Raw genomic sequence first — 17,620 nt, forward strand, 5'->3', positions numbered from 1 at the left:
CGTTTGGAACGCCATTATTGGTTTCATTCCAAAATGTCCTTCGTAGGGCGATTAAATCCCTTTTGGAATGCACTGCCTGGCTATGACTGGCCAGTGGGCTGCATTTTGGAGACCCCTGCCATAGATGGACACAACCTTATGGTTTCCATATATAGATTGAGTCATCTAAACAGCTGCTGCAATAACAACTGTGTGGGAGGGGTGTGTATGGATTGTGAAGAAAGGAATAATAGCAAGTTCATTGTTTATAATTTCTCTATTCAAATTATTGAAAATATTGTTTACATGTTTAAATTAAAATCACTGATTCACTGAAATGCAGTGAGATAAATGAATATTTCACATGACAGTAAATATAGCAACATACTTGTCTTAGTTTGTGACAGGAAATACACTTGGATACATGATACATCCTTAGACATGTTATTATTAATACTGCTATAAAGATTAAAAAAATAGTATGATTTGAGAAATGTAAAACAAAAATACTGCTTGCAGCCCATAGAGGTCCATTGTGCCAATTGCTGATGCAACTTTTCTTCTCAGTAAAAATCTCTAATATTTATCTCATGAAGACACTTGTTTGATAATGTTGTCAAATTTGTCAGCTGCATGTGAGCACTTTCAAGCTCAGAGTCAGAATAATAGTGTAGTCCTCACATTGCTGGTATTTAAAGCATACAGATCACATGTGCAACTTGACACTTGCATAAGATGATAAATTAGGAAGCAGGTCAGAGAAAGAGAGTGTTGTCCAAAACGGAAGCTAAAGCTGACTACATTCGCAACACAGCTGAAAGAGGGAAGAAATGAGAGCAAAGGGATTGTGCTTTGGTTAAAAATCACCTGCTTTCTTAAATTGAAAGCTGTGGAAGAGTGGATTGCAAGCCGGGGAAAATAACATCCTCCCTCAAATTTCTGTACCTGAGGTTTTTTTTGTAGTGCGTGTATCTTTTTGCACTCGTTACACACAATCACCACACTATGTGGGCAGTAGTGACTGAGTTGCTTTTCAGCTTTGTGCTGTTAGCGTTTTTGGTGATCAGCTGCCAAAATGTCCTGCATATAGCCAGCAACTCTGTCCGATCTGTGCTGGCTTGCATTCACACTCAACTGGATCGTGAACTCGGTGAGGATGAAGGTGTAGCTGATGAAGAGGAAAATGTTACTACCCGTGTGGTGCGACGCAGGGTTATTCTGAAGGTACAAAGGGGGGGGGGTGGCAAACAATAGTAAAATCTTTGACCAAAAGTAGAAAGAAAAATCTAATTTGGTAATTACCACTACAACTAAAATATAAAGACATGTCAATAGAGGCAGTAGTGATCTCTGCGTTGTAATATGTGGAGTTTGGAGAATGGTTGAAGTGACATTGTCCTGTTTTGAAAATGCATTTGTTTCTTTATTGCAGTTGGAAATTGTTGGATGTAAATTTTCAGCACATTAGAGAATTTGAAAGTACTTATTACTCATTTATTCATTTGGATTGGGTAGGATTTATACAGTAAATCTGAAGTAGGCCTACTTCTCATGCTTCAGATACACAGGCCTATTTATTTTCTTTTTCATCATTTTCATTCTTCATTTCTAGATGCGGGGTACATAATGGACTGTGTCACTCATTAAGCTTGCTTTTGTCATATTTCACCTAGGGTGAGAAGGCAGAAGATCTCGCAGGAGATAAAGTAAGCGAGGAGCAGTTTACAGACGAGCATGGCAACATTGTCACCAAAAAGGTCAGCTATCACATAATCCATTTCCCAATCATTAGTATGTAAAATCCATTTTAAAGGCCCACAAAAAGATGTTAAAGTAACCTTGTCTTAGATTGGCAAATAAATGTGATTCATGAAACACACTTTACGAAATTGTGAATGTAATCTGTTCCAAAACCTGTCGATCTGCTGAGGTATAGACAGAATTTACCATCAGTGTTGCTCTCCTGTAAATGAGCAGCCTTTGGATTGAGTGGAGAGTAAACTATAAATATACTTATCTGTAAATAAAAATGGTGTTTATTTTACACTAAGGTATTTGTATTTGTTACCATAGATTAACTAACATGCAGATACATATTCCTACATTAATTATTCATCTTAGTTAATGCTAATTTAAAAATGTGTTTTAAACAACTATTGTAACTGTTTAGGTGATATTAGGTAATGCACAATGAACCAAAATGAACAACTAAATACTATATATACAACTGGCATTAACATTACACAAGAATAATAAATAAAACCCATATTGTTCATTGTTAGCTCGTATTAGCTCAAATAAAACCAATTGTAATGTGTTACCCTTCACCATTTATCAACTTACTAATAATGCCAACTATTATATTTTGTTTACTTGTGTATTTACATTATCCTAAATGTTTAAATTCATAGAAATTGGCACTTTTAACCAGTGTCATATCCCTCTTCTTTGTACGAAGAGGGACACCATTTGCTTTTACTGATAATAGGTCCTACCTACAAATCTTCCACTTCATGCAGTATTTTGCAGATCAATCTGTGAATGTCTAAGTATTGCCAACGCGTTTTCGAAGCAGTACGGTCTCACAATACTTTAATGTGATTGATTGATCCGCACAGCGCGCCATGCACAACTACCTACCTGGTTATAATACTTCATTTCATTACATTGATACCTTAGTGGAGGTAAAGACACAACTTCCATTATTCCATGCTCCTTCACAGCATCATTAACCTACGCTTTATTGTTTTGCAACCTTTAGCAGCAAAAAAGTACAAGTATTGTGCCTTTTATACTAACTTGCTTTAAAGTCTGCAAAAATCACTGCTTTCCACTTGCTAGGGCTGGGTATTGAGTTCAATACTTTAGGCACCGACCAAATTGCCTCGATACCATTGAGTATCAAAAAAAGTCTTGTTGTTCGATACCAATAACACACAATGCAATATTCGTGGCAAGATAATTGCTGCCAAAACGGGCAACACAGCAAATCTGATTAAGCACTGCAAAGAGGCTGAGCCGGTACTCCTCTCTGCCACAACTCCTGCCACAGAGCGTTCTTCAACATGCCAACCACACGATGAAGGCAACTGCACTGTGACTGGGACTTCTACAGGTGAGGTTAACTTTTAGCAAACAAAATCATATTTTTAAAGTACTCCAGGCATGTAGTTAAGTTATTGTTTCTTAACTTAAGTCAACGTTTCTGTGCTCTGTGATTGAGTCATATGAACTGGGACCCACAGTACATAACTGTATGGCTATAAATAGTTAGCTTGCTAAAATGCTAAAAATAGGATTAATGTTTAGCAAACAAACAAACGTTGACTATTGTATTGGAAAATGGATGTGTATTAGTTAAGCTGTCTGATGTTCCAGCACCATCCACACTTACATTTTCTCCTGCTGGAGACATTATCAGTCAGAAGCGTTCTGATTTGTCACCTAAACCAGCAGACTTGCTGTGTGATTTTAAGATTTCAAGCAGTGAGCCTCACACACTGACTAGAAACTTTCCATTTCTCACTGTTTGAACTTTATAAAAAACATTTACACTAATTTTTTGTGTTGGTTACATTTTGTTCCTTTTTGCTTTAATGAAAGGAAAAATTGGTATCGAAAAATAAAGGTATCGTTCAGGAACCAAGTCAAGGTATCGGTATCAGTATTGATATTGAAAATCTTTAGCAATACCCAGCTCTGCACTTGCATGATCATTAAAGGTTTATAATGATTATAATTGTGTTTTAAAGTGGTAAAGTGTTATATCACAACATTATAAATAATAAAATTCAATCCATGTTGTCGGTCCATGTCAAATCAACAAAATTTTGATTATTTTCCAGGCATAAAGATTTTTTATTTGTTTTATATTTTGACCGAAGCAAGACCAACGTCAGTAGTGATGAAATCCAAAATATTAAACATCACGGATGAATAGTAATTGAGTAATCCACTAATTTGTAAAAGGAGGTAAAAGTAAGTTTCTCCTGTAATTTGGAGCCATATTAGTGGGGATAAAAAATGACATGAGAAAATGCTGTCATTTTATTAAATTTTTATACAGAAATTGGCATATCTGTTAGTAAAATATGTTAATTTTAGCAATCCTTGCTGCATTTTATGCCAAAGCACTTTGTGTGTTAGTTTGTGTATTGTATGCCTTTCACTCTTGAAATGTTTGAACCCGATTGTCCCTTTAGATTCTTGTACTTGACCAACTTGTCTTTTGGGAAGTTCATTTTGAAGGCCCTATATAGTTCAGTACTAGAGATATGGGATCTAAATGTTGCTTCTTGAGAAAACACATTTTCAGTCAAAAATGCACATCTGATATGGGTTTCAGAATGAAATGTGGTAAAATGGCTCCATAGTGCCACCTAAAAAAATTCTGTAAAGCAGTCATGTAGTCCAGAGAAGAAACTGTTCTGATTGTTTTGTGATTGATTGTCGCATCATCATCCCTTTTCCATCATGTATGCATAAGTCAGGGTGCAATTCTTCCAGTTGCCATACATTGTAAAATGTTACACTATTATACTATACAGCCTCTATACTTTATAACTTTAACCCCCCCATCATTTCTTTTCAATTTTCAGTTCTTTTTTTAATTAAAATGTTAAAATGGAATCATAGTAAAACACATGCACATTAGAGCAAAAACTAAAACAATTACTAATAATACTGAAACTCAAAAACAAAGCTCATCTAATGTCACTAATGCCTGTGTGCTCAACTAATACCAATACAAAACACGGACATCGACAAACAACAGCGCAACACATAACAAGTTTTTAAAAGTTATCTTTTACAGAACTTTACCACTGACACAGGCAATAAATGCACTTAAGACCACTACGGTAGCAAACAATAGCAATGTTTTGTCAGAAGGGAAAATGGATAAAAATCAGAATGCATATAGGTTGAAATTAAAGTTTACCTGCTAGATGCAGTAAGATGAGGAGGAGTTGACGTTTAAGCGTGGCATGATTAAAAAGCTGAAGAAGAGCTATAAAATGGCAACTTAGGCCATTACATTTTTTTTTAAATATGCTCTAAAGTGCTGTCAAAAGCATGCCAAACCAACGGGTGGCGATATAACCTTAACCATAAAGCTGCGTTGGCCACTCAGAAGCCTGGAATCTGATGTCAAACAAAGGAAAAAGTGGCGCGCATTGCAAGGTCATATTCCAAATCTCCGGTTTCACCGTCTAGACTTATCTGCAGCATTTGACACTGTCAATCACCAGATACTGCTGTCAACTGTCACCTTTAGTAATCTCAGGCACTGCGCTCCACTGGTTCAATCATACCCCTCTGGCAAATCCTTCAAGGTGTCATGGAGGGGCTCGCTGTCCACTGTCCACCACATGATCACTGGGGTCCCTCAGGGATCGGTGCTCGGACCGCTGCTTTTTTCCACCTTGGGAGCCATCATATGGGCACACGGCTTCTCCTATCACTGTTATGCTGACGACACCCAGATTTACATCTCATTTCATCCAGACGATACCATTTACATTAAACAACATTAAGGCATTTGGCAGATGCTTTTATCCAAAGCGACTTACATAGCATTATCCTATACATTTTACATAGGTATCTGCAATACCCTGGGATAGAACCCACAACCTGCGTTGTTAACGCAATGCTCTTACCACTGAGCTACAGTAAGCTGTGATACCACTGTAGCAGCTCGCATTACAGCCTACCTAGAAGACAGCTTGGATGACAGTCCATCAACTCCAGCTGAACCCTGCCAAGACAGAACTACTATTATTTCCGGCACACCCCACGGTGCGATATGATCTCACCATCCAGCTTGGCAATTCCACAATCACACCTTCCAAAAAACCTCAGAGTCATATTTGATGAACACCTGTCCTTCAATTATCACATTGCAAAGACAACGCAGTCATGCCGATATGCCTTATTAAACATTAGAAAGTTTAGACCCTATCTCACTGAGCATGTGGCGCAACTCCTTGTCCAGGCCCTGGTGATCTCAATGTTGGACTACTGCAGTGCTCTCCTTGCTAGTCTTCCTGCAAAGGCTATCAAAGCACTCCACTTGGTTCAGAATGCAGCAGCACGCCTCATCTTCCAACAGCCTAAAAGGGCTCATGTGACACCCCTTTTCATCTCTCTCCACTGGCTACCGGTTGAAGCCTGCATTAGATTCAAGTCACTAATGCTTGCCTACAGGACTATCACTGGATCTGCCCCATCATTCTTTCACAATCTCCTACACCCCATCAAGAACCCTGTGTTCAGACACCAGTGGCGTCTTGTATTGCCTTCTCAAAAGGGCAGTAAATCGCTTTCCCGCTCTTTCTCCTTCAAAACTCCTTCCTGGTGGAACATTCTTCCTAACTCAGTCCGGTCAACCACATCTCTCACAACATTAAAAAAAACTACTTATAACCCATCTCTTCTGTGAATAACTGACAGACAAAAAGAAAACACTAGCCCTCTCTGACTTTCGTTGAAACCATTATTAGCACCTATTGTATTATTGCTCTCTTCATCCTGGCAGGAGTTTTCAAAACATGTTGGTTTCAGTTTGGCCCAACAGCCAAACCACATAGAAAAAAATGTGTTTTTTTAAATACCTGTGTTTGTGTGGACAGGGCCTTAAATAGGACACAGTCTAGTAGGCTTTGTTTCACTATTGGTTGACAATGATTAGATGCACCTGATGACATCAGCTGATCAAGTTTGAATAAAATGCCTGCTAGAACGGACGCTATACACTTGATATTTATAGTTTGCCTGCGTGTCCCACAAAGATTTACATTTGACTTCACGACACGCAGCATATGACATCAACGTAATGCAAAAGGGATTCAAGATCAGACTGCTTCTATAGGCTTTGAATCGCTCTCTTTACAAACAGCAAATAAAGTCAGTGCAACAATGCACAAATCAAAGGTTTTAATAACATAATCAAAATGTCAATAAAATAAGATTAAAGAAGAGGTTTTGCTCAAACATAATGCGAACTTGCAAACAACAGCTGCGGTGCAAATGCTCCAAACTCTGCCGAGTAGAAGCCAAATCAGTTGCAGGTCCGATCCTGAATCAATATCTTACAGTACATAAAAGACTGTTTTGATGTAGTCACCAGTACACATCCATATAGTGTTAAAAGCAAACTGCATATTCTTTTTTATAGACAAATTACTCTGATTTCCCTGAAAACAGGCAGGTTGTTTGTAGGAACAAATTAAATACCATCCAGAAATGAATGTCAATCTGTTTACGTTTCTGAAACACATCAATAACTTGTAGAAAATACAATAATCAACAATTAACAAAGCAAAGAAAAACTTTCATTGCATTTTTATGTCCTCTGTTTTTTCTTTATTTTTTTCACACTGATTATCATTTGTTTCACCTTCATTATCTCTTTATTTCTTCTCATGCTCCCTTCATATGCTTGCCTGCCCTTGGACATTGGTGATGTAGATTGTAAGGAAGGTGGTCCGAAGAGGAAAGGAGGAGGAAGGTGGTCAGGAGCTCATCACAGAAGGGATGCTACAGGAGCACATTGAGCAAGATGTTGACGGAGAGCAGTATATGAGCTATGCCATCCTAGGTCGTGACAGCAAGGTGGGCTTTTAATTTAGCAGTACTTGGCTGAATTGGGAAATTTAGGAGATTCTCAAAAATAGTTTTCCAATCATTTTTGCTGTTTTAACTAGTCCAAAAAATAGTGATATATTAGACTCATGAAAGACTCAGTTTCACATTCTACAGATTTTGAATGATGCGAATCTGGGTGTCATCTGCAAAAAAATAAAAATTAAGACAAAGTGACCAAGAGTTGGCCAAGAAGGAAAATGTACATACTAAAAAGTATGAACTAGTAGTTTCTATTTCTGTTGAATTGTCAATTCAATTCAATTTTATGTATATAGCGCTTTTTGCAATGTGCATTGTTCCAAAGCAGCTTTACAGGAGAAAATAAGAAAAACACAAAAAAGGTAAAGCTCAGCGCATGGTGTATATAGCACAAGCAAGATTATTCTAGTAAATAGTACCTAATACATGCAGTCTCCCTGTGGTTTATTTAGCATAGTATGCATTAAGTGAATGCTTGGCTGAGAAGAAGTGTCTGTAATCTGAGTTAAATTGGGAGATTGTGTCTGACCCTCGAATAGTATCAGGAAGGCTATTCCAGAGTTTCGGTGCTACGTATGAGAAAGCTCGACCCCCTTTGGTGGATTATTCTAGGTGTTATCAAAAGTCCTGAGTTTTGAGATCTTAGAGAGCGTGGGTTGTAGTGTGATAGAAGCTCTGTTATGTAGTAAGGGATTAAACCGTTTAAGGCTTTATAAGTGATTAAAAGAACTTTAAAATCAATACTTAATGGGTAGCCAGTTAAGTGTAGACAACATTAGGGTTATGTGATCATATTTTCTGGCCCTCTTTAGAACTCTGGCAGCTGCATTTTAAACTAACTGTAGTTTGTTTGCATTACAGTAGTCAAGTCTTGAGGTCACAAATGTATGAAAACATTTTTTTAACTGTATTTGTTGCAGTAATAGTGCAGCCTTCGATTTGCAGGTTATAATCCGAAATCCGTTCTCTTTACGTGTCTTTGGTCCGATAAGTAATATTTCTGTTTTATTCGAATTTTTAAAGTCAACCAATGTATTATATCTTCCATGCACTCGGCCAATTTGGATAGCTGGAAGGAATCATCTGGTCTTGATGAGATGTATAGCAGAGTATCATTTGCAAAACATTGGAAGCTAATTCCATTTTTCTAATAATGTTTCTAAGTGACAGCATGTATATGGAGAATAGCAAGGGTCCTTAAACCGATCCCTGAGGTAATCCATAATTTTGCTTGTGTTAGAACTTGCGTTTGTATACAGGGTAACCATGTGCATATTTACAGACAAACTGTGTTCATGTTTACACATCCAAGCAGTCAGTAACAGTGACATGTGTTTGGAAATGCTGTTTTGTCCTCATTCATTCACAAGTCATTTGTCATTGGTTCAATTGAATGTGCTGCTGCTTCTTGCTACTTCTGCACCGAGTAGAGACAACAAAATGTGATCCTGAGCTGAGAAAGACCTCACCCTCACGGGCCATGAGGGAGATTGTTCCACTAAATTCATGGCCCACTACAAATTAGACTATGGTGGGCCATGAATGGGAAACACTGTACCATCAGAATTGGCCATGCTGTAAATATGTAGTACTTTTAACTTTAGAGACGAGCACCTTCCAGGAATATACATAGTTTGAATGTGAATAAGATCCTGTCAAACTAACATTGTCTGAATAATTCAATATCGCTTGTGTAGGAGTGTGACATGGCTCTATATCAGCATGGCTGTGTTTAGGCCAGAGACATGCCATGCTGGCATAGAGTCATGTCACACGACTACAAGAGTGATATTGCATTTAAACAACAGTTTGACTGCACAAGTATGTGGATAAATCAGAAACAACATCCAAGTGTCTTTAAAACCATCCAGTTATTAAAGGAACTGGGGAACTAAACTACAATTTTTATTATCTAAAGCGCATCTCAAAACTTGCACCCCTCACTGTAATTTTAAACCATTCCTGAGTGCTGTGAATTGCTCTAAGAAACACTGCCAAATGTGCATGTGTTTTACTTTCAGTTTCATAAATCCGATTTAGCTTGGCGGAGTGAAACAAACGGTTAAGCGGTTCCCAAAATGATACTTGTGGAATATTGCCTGGCTCTCAGCTTATCAGATTCGAGAAACAGAAAGAACTGTTGTATAGTATACAATATCACACAATATGTTTCATAGTAATACTGGTTAATGAAAGACTGGTGAATGGCCCGTAAATAAGCCCTACCTGTCACAGAATTCCCTACTCTGCTTGCCTTTTAAACACCTAATCTTACTTAAACCTACAAAGAGTTCAAACAAAATTATTGTTTTCTTTAAAACACGAGGTTTAGGGAAACAAATTCATACAGGCTATCAATTAATTAAATGATACATTATTTAATCACAAAAGCAGTTGCATGATTAAGCCTCTCCTCCATTGACACCCATACAAAAAAACTGCCTCTGATCTCCCTGTGAACTGGACCATTACACATTTATTAGCCAGAACTGTCAACAGTTTATAACATCAGTTAACGTCTTTAAACATAAAGGTCAGCAAATCTTTCAGGAAGCATTAAAACGTACACCTTAGAGGCAGCCATAGTTGCATTTACCCAACAATGACGACTTTCACTTCACAATTGCGGAAGCTTGGAAAGGACCATTATGTAGTGCGCTAGAGCTGGTGACATCTTGATTTTGGTTCGTGTATGATTCTTGTATATTTGTTAACCCCATTTAATCCATATTAATTTACTTGATATTCATTCATTTTTTTTATTTTTTTATTCAGTTTTATTTGTATTAAGTGCCATTTTATTTAATTTGCTTTATAAACGTATTTAAATAAGATGTAATATATATAATGTTTTTGTCTTTTATATTGTTCTGGGCATTGCTTTATGCTTTTTTATTTGATCTCTTTTTTTTCACTATACAAAAAAACGGTCACAATCTCTTATGGATGCTGTCTACTGTTTTATGTTATTGTACATTCTGCTTATTTCCACTTTGTCTTTTCTATCTATTAACACCACATATTTTCCTCACTTTGCCCTCCACATCTGTCTCATTGCCCTCTGCTTTCATTTCACCCCCACATTCACCACTCACTCCCGGATGCTACTCTTTCCTCTCCTGCCTCCATTCTGCTCTCCACCTTAGCCGGATGTTGTGGATGTGAAGAGGGGGGGTGCTCAAATAGTGAAATGTGCCAGTCTGCGGAGAGTAAAGCAGTGAGTCTAACTCACTTTTCCTTTCAGGTACAGGACATTGAATTTCTTCACTAATAAGTCATGGGACAAAAAGTTCCAAAAATGATTTGCTGTAAACTATCCATTTGTTAAGTTATGATGTCATAATTGCCTGATAATTCTGTTCTGGGTCTGAGCGACTCCTGCATCCAAATAGTTCTTAATCACAAAACAATACTGAGGTGTCATTCTGCTGCCTCCCTTGTGAGGAGAAGGATAAAAATGACTACGACATGTTAGATTATGTAAGATTAATCATAATTATTCAATAAATTGTGATGAAAACAAAGTTTGCCAGTCTTTCTACTCTAGTTAAATTTGTTTTGTTTTGACTAAGGAAAGAAGTGATGGTAAAACATTCCCAGGTTCCGCTATACAGATATCAAATGAGGTTTTTGTATGAACAAGGAGTTCTACAGACAGTAAGGCCCACACAGGGTCTAATCTCACCATCACATTCAGCCTGGGACAGCCTAAAAAAGACAGTCTAGATCTACAGAACATTTCCAAATGCTTTGAATATCAAAACTACAGTGAAAAATATGTGTGAGATTTTTCCAATGTGTTTCTGTCGAACTGATAAATATGTTATCTGAAGATGTCATTTCCTGGTGTTTTTCTATTTTGATGGGTTTTCTTCTGTTGCTTGTCAGCCACCATATTTGACATAGCATTGTGTCAGTTCTAAGAAATCTATTGTTGTATACTCATCAAAACTACTGTTACTAACATTCTTTAGCAATAATTATTGTAGAAATTCCAGTCGGATTATGCACATATTCTTTTAGGTTAAGAAATCTGACTAAAGATGTGGTTGTGTCACTCTAATGTCATACCTTTTAGAGAAGCATTTGGCAATTTAATGTGACAAATATCAACATGGATAATCCTATAACAATGGTTTATCTCATTAAAAGTATAATAACAGAGATTTAGTTCTAAAGCAGTCATCCTCAGCAGGTGGAATGCGGTCCGGATACGGACCTTTGCTTCGTTCCATCCGGACCATGAGACAATTAAAACCATTTAAAACTTTGGACTATTTAGTTTTTTTTAATTGATCCGCTGGTCTTCACAACGGATGATCACATCACACTCGCTCTCATGAACATTATGTACTTTTGCCGCTATATCCTCTAATATCTTTATTTTGCGCCAAACGTGCTTAATTTTAGTAACTCTGTTTTCTGTTTATGATTTAAATTGTTATAGCATGTTACATAAAATTTGCTGTTTGCATGTTGTCAGTAGTCTTTTATTTATTTACAAATATTTATTATCAGACTTCTATTAAGAGGGCATTCCCCTGAAGCCTCAGAGCCTATACATACATATATATATCAAAATATTAAATAAATGACCTGATAAAAGATCATATATTTAAAACAGTGTATCCAACTGGGCTAAATTGATAAAATATTTATTTATTTTCAAAAACATATTGTCCGGACCTCCGTTTGGAAGAAAATATAAAGACCGGACCTCTTGGAACTTAAATTGAATACCCCTAAAAGTTCTAAAGGTTAGGCTTTCAGCTCTGTCTACCCACCTGTTAAACATGGTTATGGTCATTCCTTTCTGGCATCCGCATCTACCAAACCTAAACCTAACCTTATCCCATGTAGTTCATTTAAATTACCCAGTACCTTCTTAGGTAAGTACACTGTAAATACACTATAGGTTCAGGTAGTGTAAAATAAAGTGCAACCATTATTTTAATGTCAATGTCAACAAGCTCTGTGAGGAAAGATGCCACAAAAAATATTCAGGCTGGTACTTTTTCTATGGTTCCTTCTTCCAGATGTCCGGCATTTGGTGCCAGCTGGGTTGGGTTGACTTCTACAAGAAAAAAAACATTATTTATTGAATTAGTTTTTCTCCATGATGGAAATAAAAGAGAAATGTACTGTATACCTATTGTAAAGGACTCAGCATGGAACCAGAGGTTGAATGTGAATGCTGAAAGTTTATTAAACTCAGCAAACAAACACCCAGATAGTATCTGGCAGATACATAAATGAAAAGTTAAGCAATCAAATCAAGCAAGAAAGCAATGACACAGGTAATGGAAAATGCTCTTTAAGCCAGTGAATAATCAACTTGTAGTACTTCACAAAAAAAGGGTACCGAAGAAAGAAGCCTAGTGAATAGTTGAGGGATCCCACTGGTAGTGGGCTGAATGGATACCAGGCTAATTCTTTATGTACTTAACACGTAAATGTATTTGAATATGTCTCATTTTTCTACACAAAATAATTATAGAAATATTACTAAGCATTTTGTCTGACCAGCGAGGGGGATTTCTCTTTTTTTTCAGTACTAAATGGATTTTGAAGAAGAATTGCAGTTGTGAGCATATTTCACCTGAATCATATGTCAGCTTGTGATGCTGTATTTCGTCCCTTTTCAGAGAGTGGTGGTAAATTTATTTGAACCTGGTTTGAATTGGCAAACCAAAACCCAGTCTAATCACCTCAGGCTGATATGTCCTGCTTTTCACTGTACTATAATTCAGCTTTAAATGTAAATGTATGATTACACTGTGCCGTATCGTAACCTTTATTTTCTTTTCCCTAACCTAGGTCACCTACACCCAAACCGTCCCTCACTGACACATGATGGACATCATATAAAGAAAACAGAACTACAGTGCTGGAAATAAGCAATGGATATTAACTATTAAAAAGTAACCATGTTACTTTAGCAAGCAACACATACACTAGAGACTAGAGGCATGATTTATTATTAAATGAAACCAAAAGCATTTGAGAGGTGCTTCCTGTAATCTCAATATCAGCATCAGAAAGTGCTGTCGCATGGCCTGCCTTTATATATTGCACTAAATGCAAAAAATTATGAGACTCCAGTCCTAAAATATTGTCATACTGCACGGACTGTAACAGAAGACCAGAAGTATATCTTTAAAATCTGGAGTTATTAGAGGTTTTGGGAATCACAAAAACAGGTTTCATTGAAATCCAGCAACAATTTGCTGTCTTACTCTCATTCTAATTGAACCCTAGTGATTGCAAACCAATTCACCATATGATTCACTGGTAGAGATATCCCTCTTGTCCTGCTTCTACTGTATATGTGTAATATGCACTCAGATGTGAAACATGATGCTAATATTGGAAGAGTGGCCAATAATAATGCCGCTTTCCAATACTTTCTCCTAAATTCTTGTTCATTTCTAAATTATTGAATGTATTGTAAAGGTATAATTGTGTAGCAATTCTTATTTTTAAAGCAGCTCTTTTAAAAAATAAGCTCCATTGATGCCTAAAATGGGCTTAAGATTTACAGTTTGCCTTATTACATCGTACATACATGTGTGTCAAATTAACAACGCAGTCTCAAGGAAGTTTGTGGCGTAGGCACGAAATTTGGAATCTATTCATTTGTGTCAATGACATTTTCTATATTTTTTCGCATCACTCAGTATTAACTTTTTGTGTGTTAGTAAACATGACTTTTTTGCTTGTCACCAGCACGACTTTCAATAAACAGACCGCATGTGTATGTACATGTATATATATTTAACCTGATATCAAAATAAGTTGTAAATATTTGAGGAGTTGGCTAACCAACACCTCTCCTCACCCAAAATCCCAAAATCACAGCCGCAAAGGTTAATTTAAAAAAAGCAACGATAAATAGCTACCCTTACCCGGGCCCTAAACCTAACGTCACAGCTGCAAAGTCAAATCATAACAAAACAGCTGAGTGAGATCGTAGGAAACAGAAATTCACACGTAATAGGTATGAATTCCCATTAGATTGTGTTGATATATACTGTTTTTATACATATGTATATACATGTATATGTTTCATATGTTGCATATTAAAATACTATATATTGAATGTCGTGCTGACTGCAGTGGCGGCGCTAGGGGGGTTTGCTATAGCCTGGTCAGAAAACCGCAAAGAAACCCAATGGATTTTCTAATATCTTTTAAGGAGTGTCAAATATCCCGTCTTGTAAGCAGAGGTTGTATACACTAACTCTGCAAACCAAATTTGCAACTAGCTTCTGCAGTGCCGTTGAGAGTAAAGCCTGTGTTAACTACTTCCCATTGTCGCAGGTTCTAAGTTGAAACGACGTAACTCAACAGACCTGACGTGCATATTGTCCCACTTTTATTTTATATTTCTTAAAATATGATTACTTTATTGATTTGAATAAAATTACAAACAAGCTGATAACATCTGAAAGGCAATATCAAATTTATTATTTTCATGCCTGCCGTGGAAAATCAGATTTTGTGTTGTTTTTGTACGTGGAGCGCGAGTGCTACCTGAGTTTACTCAAACTGTTAAGCCCCCCTTTAGCACCCCCGAGAAAAACGTGCTGGCGCCGCCCCTGGCTGAGAGACACAAAAATTGTGTGATATTTGTGTTGGTGAACACGAATGAATAGATTACAGTTCACGATTCGCGATTTCCCTTGAGACTGTGTTGCAAATGTTTTATGGTTCAATTAATGATCATACAATGGTTAGAGCTATGCAAGTACAAAAGAGACTGTAGTCTAGGACACAAAATATGCCTTGTCATTCTACAGAAGTGGTGCAAAATGCTGTCCAACCAAGTTCATTACATTTTTCTTTATTATTTGGTTAATTTGAATCCAATTGTTTTTATTTGATAAACTTCACTATTACCCTAATTATTTACTGACTGTGACTACTGAAGGTGTGTAGACCCTGTGGCATATGCTAGCCTACTTCTTATTAATATTAAAGGTACATTCAAAAAAGTGATTAGGTAACTGACTGTGTTTGGAAGCCCTTAGATGCTTTACAGTTTGACCATGTATATTCTGCCGAAGTCATTCTACAGAAGTGGTGCAAAATGCTGTCCCCCATACATGTTTTAAAAAGACATATAGTCACACCTAAACTAAAAACTTCACACATTTAAGGTAATTTGCCATAAGAGGCAAACATAAAGAATTAATTTTATAACTTTACATATAATTAACTATAGTTGTTTATATGTTCTTCTCTATCGAATGGAATGTGTCCCCCGTCTAACCATCTAAATTTGACCTAGAATTTGAATTCTTATGGGATTTAACTGACATGTTTTTTACTGCTCTTTTACTTTTTTAGTAATTTGTTTAGATTGCTTTCCCCCAGTAGTTCTGCGCTACTACAGGAACGATCGTCTCTTAAACAGCCAAAAACAGCCACAGCTAATTTTGTTGAGGCTTGTTTGCTTTATATAGATGTATGAATTTATGTTTACTTAATGTTATAATTATATTTAAACTTACGAAAGTATAATTTCAAATACAGTAGAACAGCCCTTATACCACTGCAATGTGTAGAGCATCTGATCATTTTACAATTTTTTCAGTATCCCATTTCTCTCGCTTTAAGTCTCCCCAACCAAAACTAAAGAGGGTTTTTGTGTTAAATGCGGAAGTCTCTCTGAATTGATGAAATACTTGGCCAAACCACAAACCGTATGACCAGTAAAACAGATTAGGGATTTTTATTACACTGCATCTCATGGTAAGTAGATAACCTTTAACATGTTTTGGGGGAAATGCTATAAAGCCAGACTGACCAGTGTTACAATTTTCAGTGTAGCCATAGTAAATGTATAGATTTAAGATACTAAGCAATGCAAATATATAATAAATAAGGAAAGACAATGTAAACAAATGTCTACCTCAATTCTGTAAAATGACCCACATATAAACTCTCATTTAAAAGATTAGGGTCACTTACTCAAACTTTATTGAAATATATTTATATTTTAAATAACAGTAAACTCCTGGAACAAATGTAATGACTTGACGTCTGTATTATGACAAAAAATTGAATTAAACGAAAGCTCTATTATATTCTAGCAAGGGACATAAAAATAAAGGTCCTAAGGTATTATCACGTGAACCTGTGTGAAGAGCATGAAATGGGTTTCCAGCTATTGTGAGCTCTTTTTTTCTTTTTCTTTTTTATTTGGTCATAGTATCCATTATTGTTTTTATTTTATAAACTTCACTATTACTTTTATTTAATTATTCACTGGCTGTGACTACTGAAGGTGTGTAGCCCCTGAAGCATATGCTAGCCTAATTCTTGTTAGTTGTCAATAAAAGTCACATGAACAAGACCCATGATGTGAGGACCCTAATGGAGCTGCTCTGCTTATTAGCAGGAAAACACCTTTGTTGCCATGCAGTGTTATTAATTCCTTTGAGAAGCACATCATATCACTTGAATGCAGTCAACTTTTATAGCATCACTTTTAACTCTTGGTATCACACAAACATTAGAATGTTTTAATATAAAATTGCAAAATAATCCCAAATTTATTGGGAAAACTATTTCCTAAACATGCAATAGAATGGATAATCTAAAAGATGCCAGCAAGCTACAAAATGCAAGCAATTTTGTAAATATGACATCAGGATAAACAGTACATGAGGATGTGCATGCATCAAGTTTTTTTATAAAGGTTAAAATTACCATTACATGTTCTGCTTGAATGTCCTGTTAGTATTTGTTTATACGTGATGTTTTGACTTTGTTTTGCTTTTATGTGGTCTTTTTTTAACACTTTGGAATGTTTGGCAACGTGTAGCAAGAAATATAGCAACAATGTATCCATTATCTGTTTGCATTTGATCTTGTCCATATCTGTACTTCATGGATACTATAACAGTACTCCATTGCTTGTATAGCAGCAGGAATTTGCAATACAGTTTATTGATCTTTAAGCTATGGTTTGAACTGCAAAAGGAAACTATTTATACTCCTGTTTACTACATAA

General features: G+C 36.4%; 1 protein-coding gene across 1 annotated transcript in view; it reads left to right on the forward strand.

Moving 5' to 3' along the window:
* Positions 1 to 15,595, forward strand: part of ank1a (ankyrin 1, erythrocytic a) — a 155,217-nt gene extending 139,622 nt beyond the window's left edge. The window contains exons 40-43 of the mRNA XM_079481249.1: positions 1,653 to 1,736; positions 7,447 to 7,590; positions 10,749 to 10,846; positions 13,420 to 15,595. Coding sequence (XP_079337375.1) covers positions 1,653 to 1,736; positions 7,447 to 7,590; positions 10,749 to 10,823 — 303 coding nt within the window. The 3' untranslated portion in view covers positions 10,824 to 10,846; positions 13,420 to 15,595. The remainder of the gene's footprint in view (positions 1 to 1,652; positions 1,737 to 7,446; positions 7,591 to 10,748; positions 10,847 to 13,419) is intronic.
* The last annotated feature ends 2,025 nt before the right edge of the window (positions 15,596 to 17,620 follow it).

The sequence above is a fragment of the Barbatula barbatula genome (genome assembly GCF_947034865.1).
Source record: "Barbatula barbatula genome assembly, chromosome: 2".
Lineage (NCBI taxonomy): Eukaryota > Metazoa > Chordata > Actinopteri > Cypriniformes > Nemacheilidae > Barbatula > Barbatula barbatula.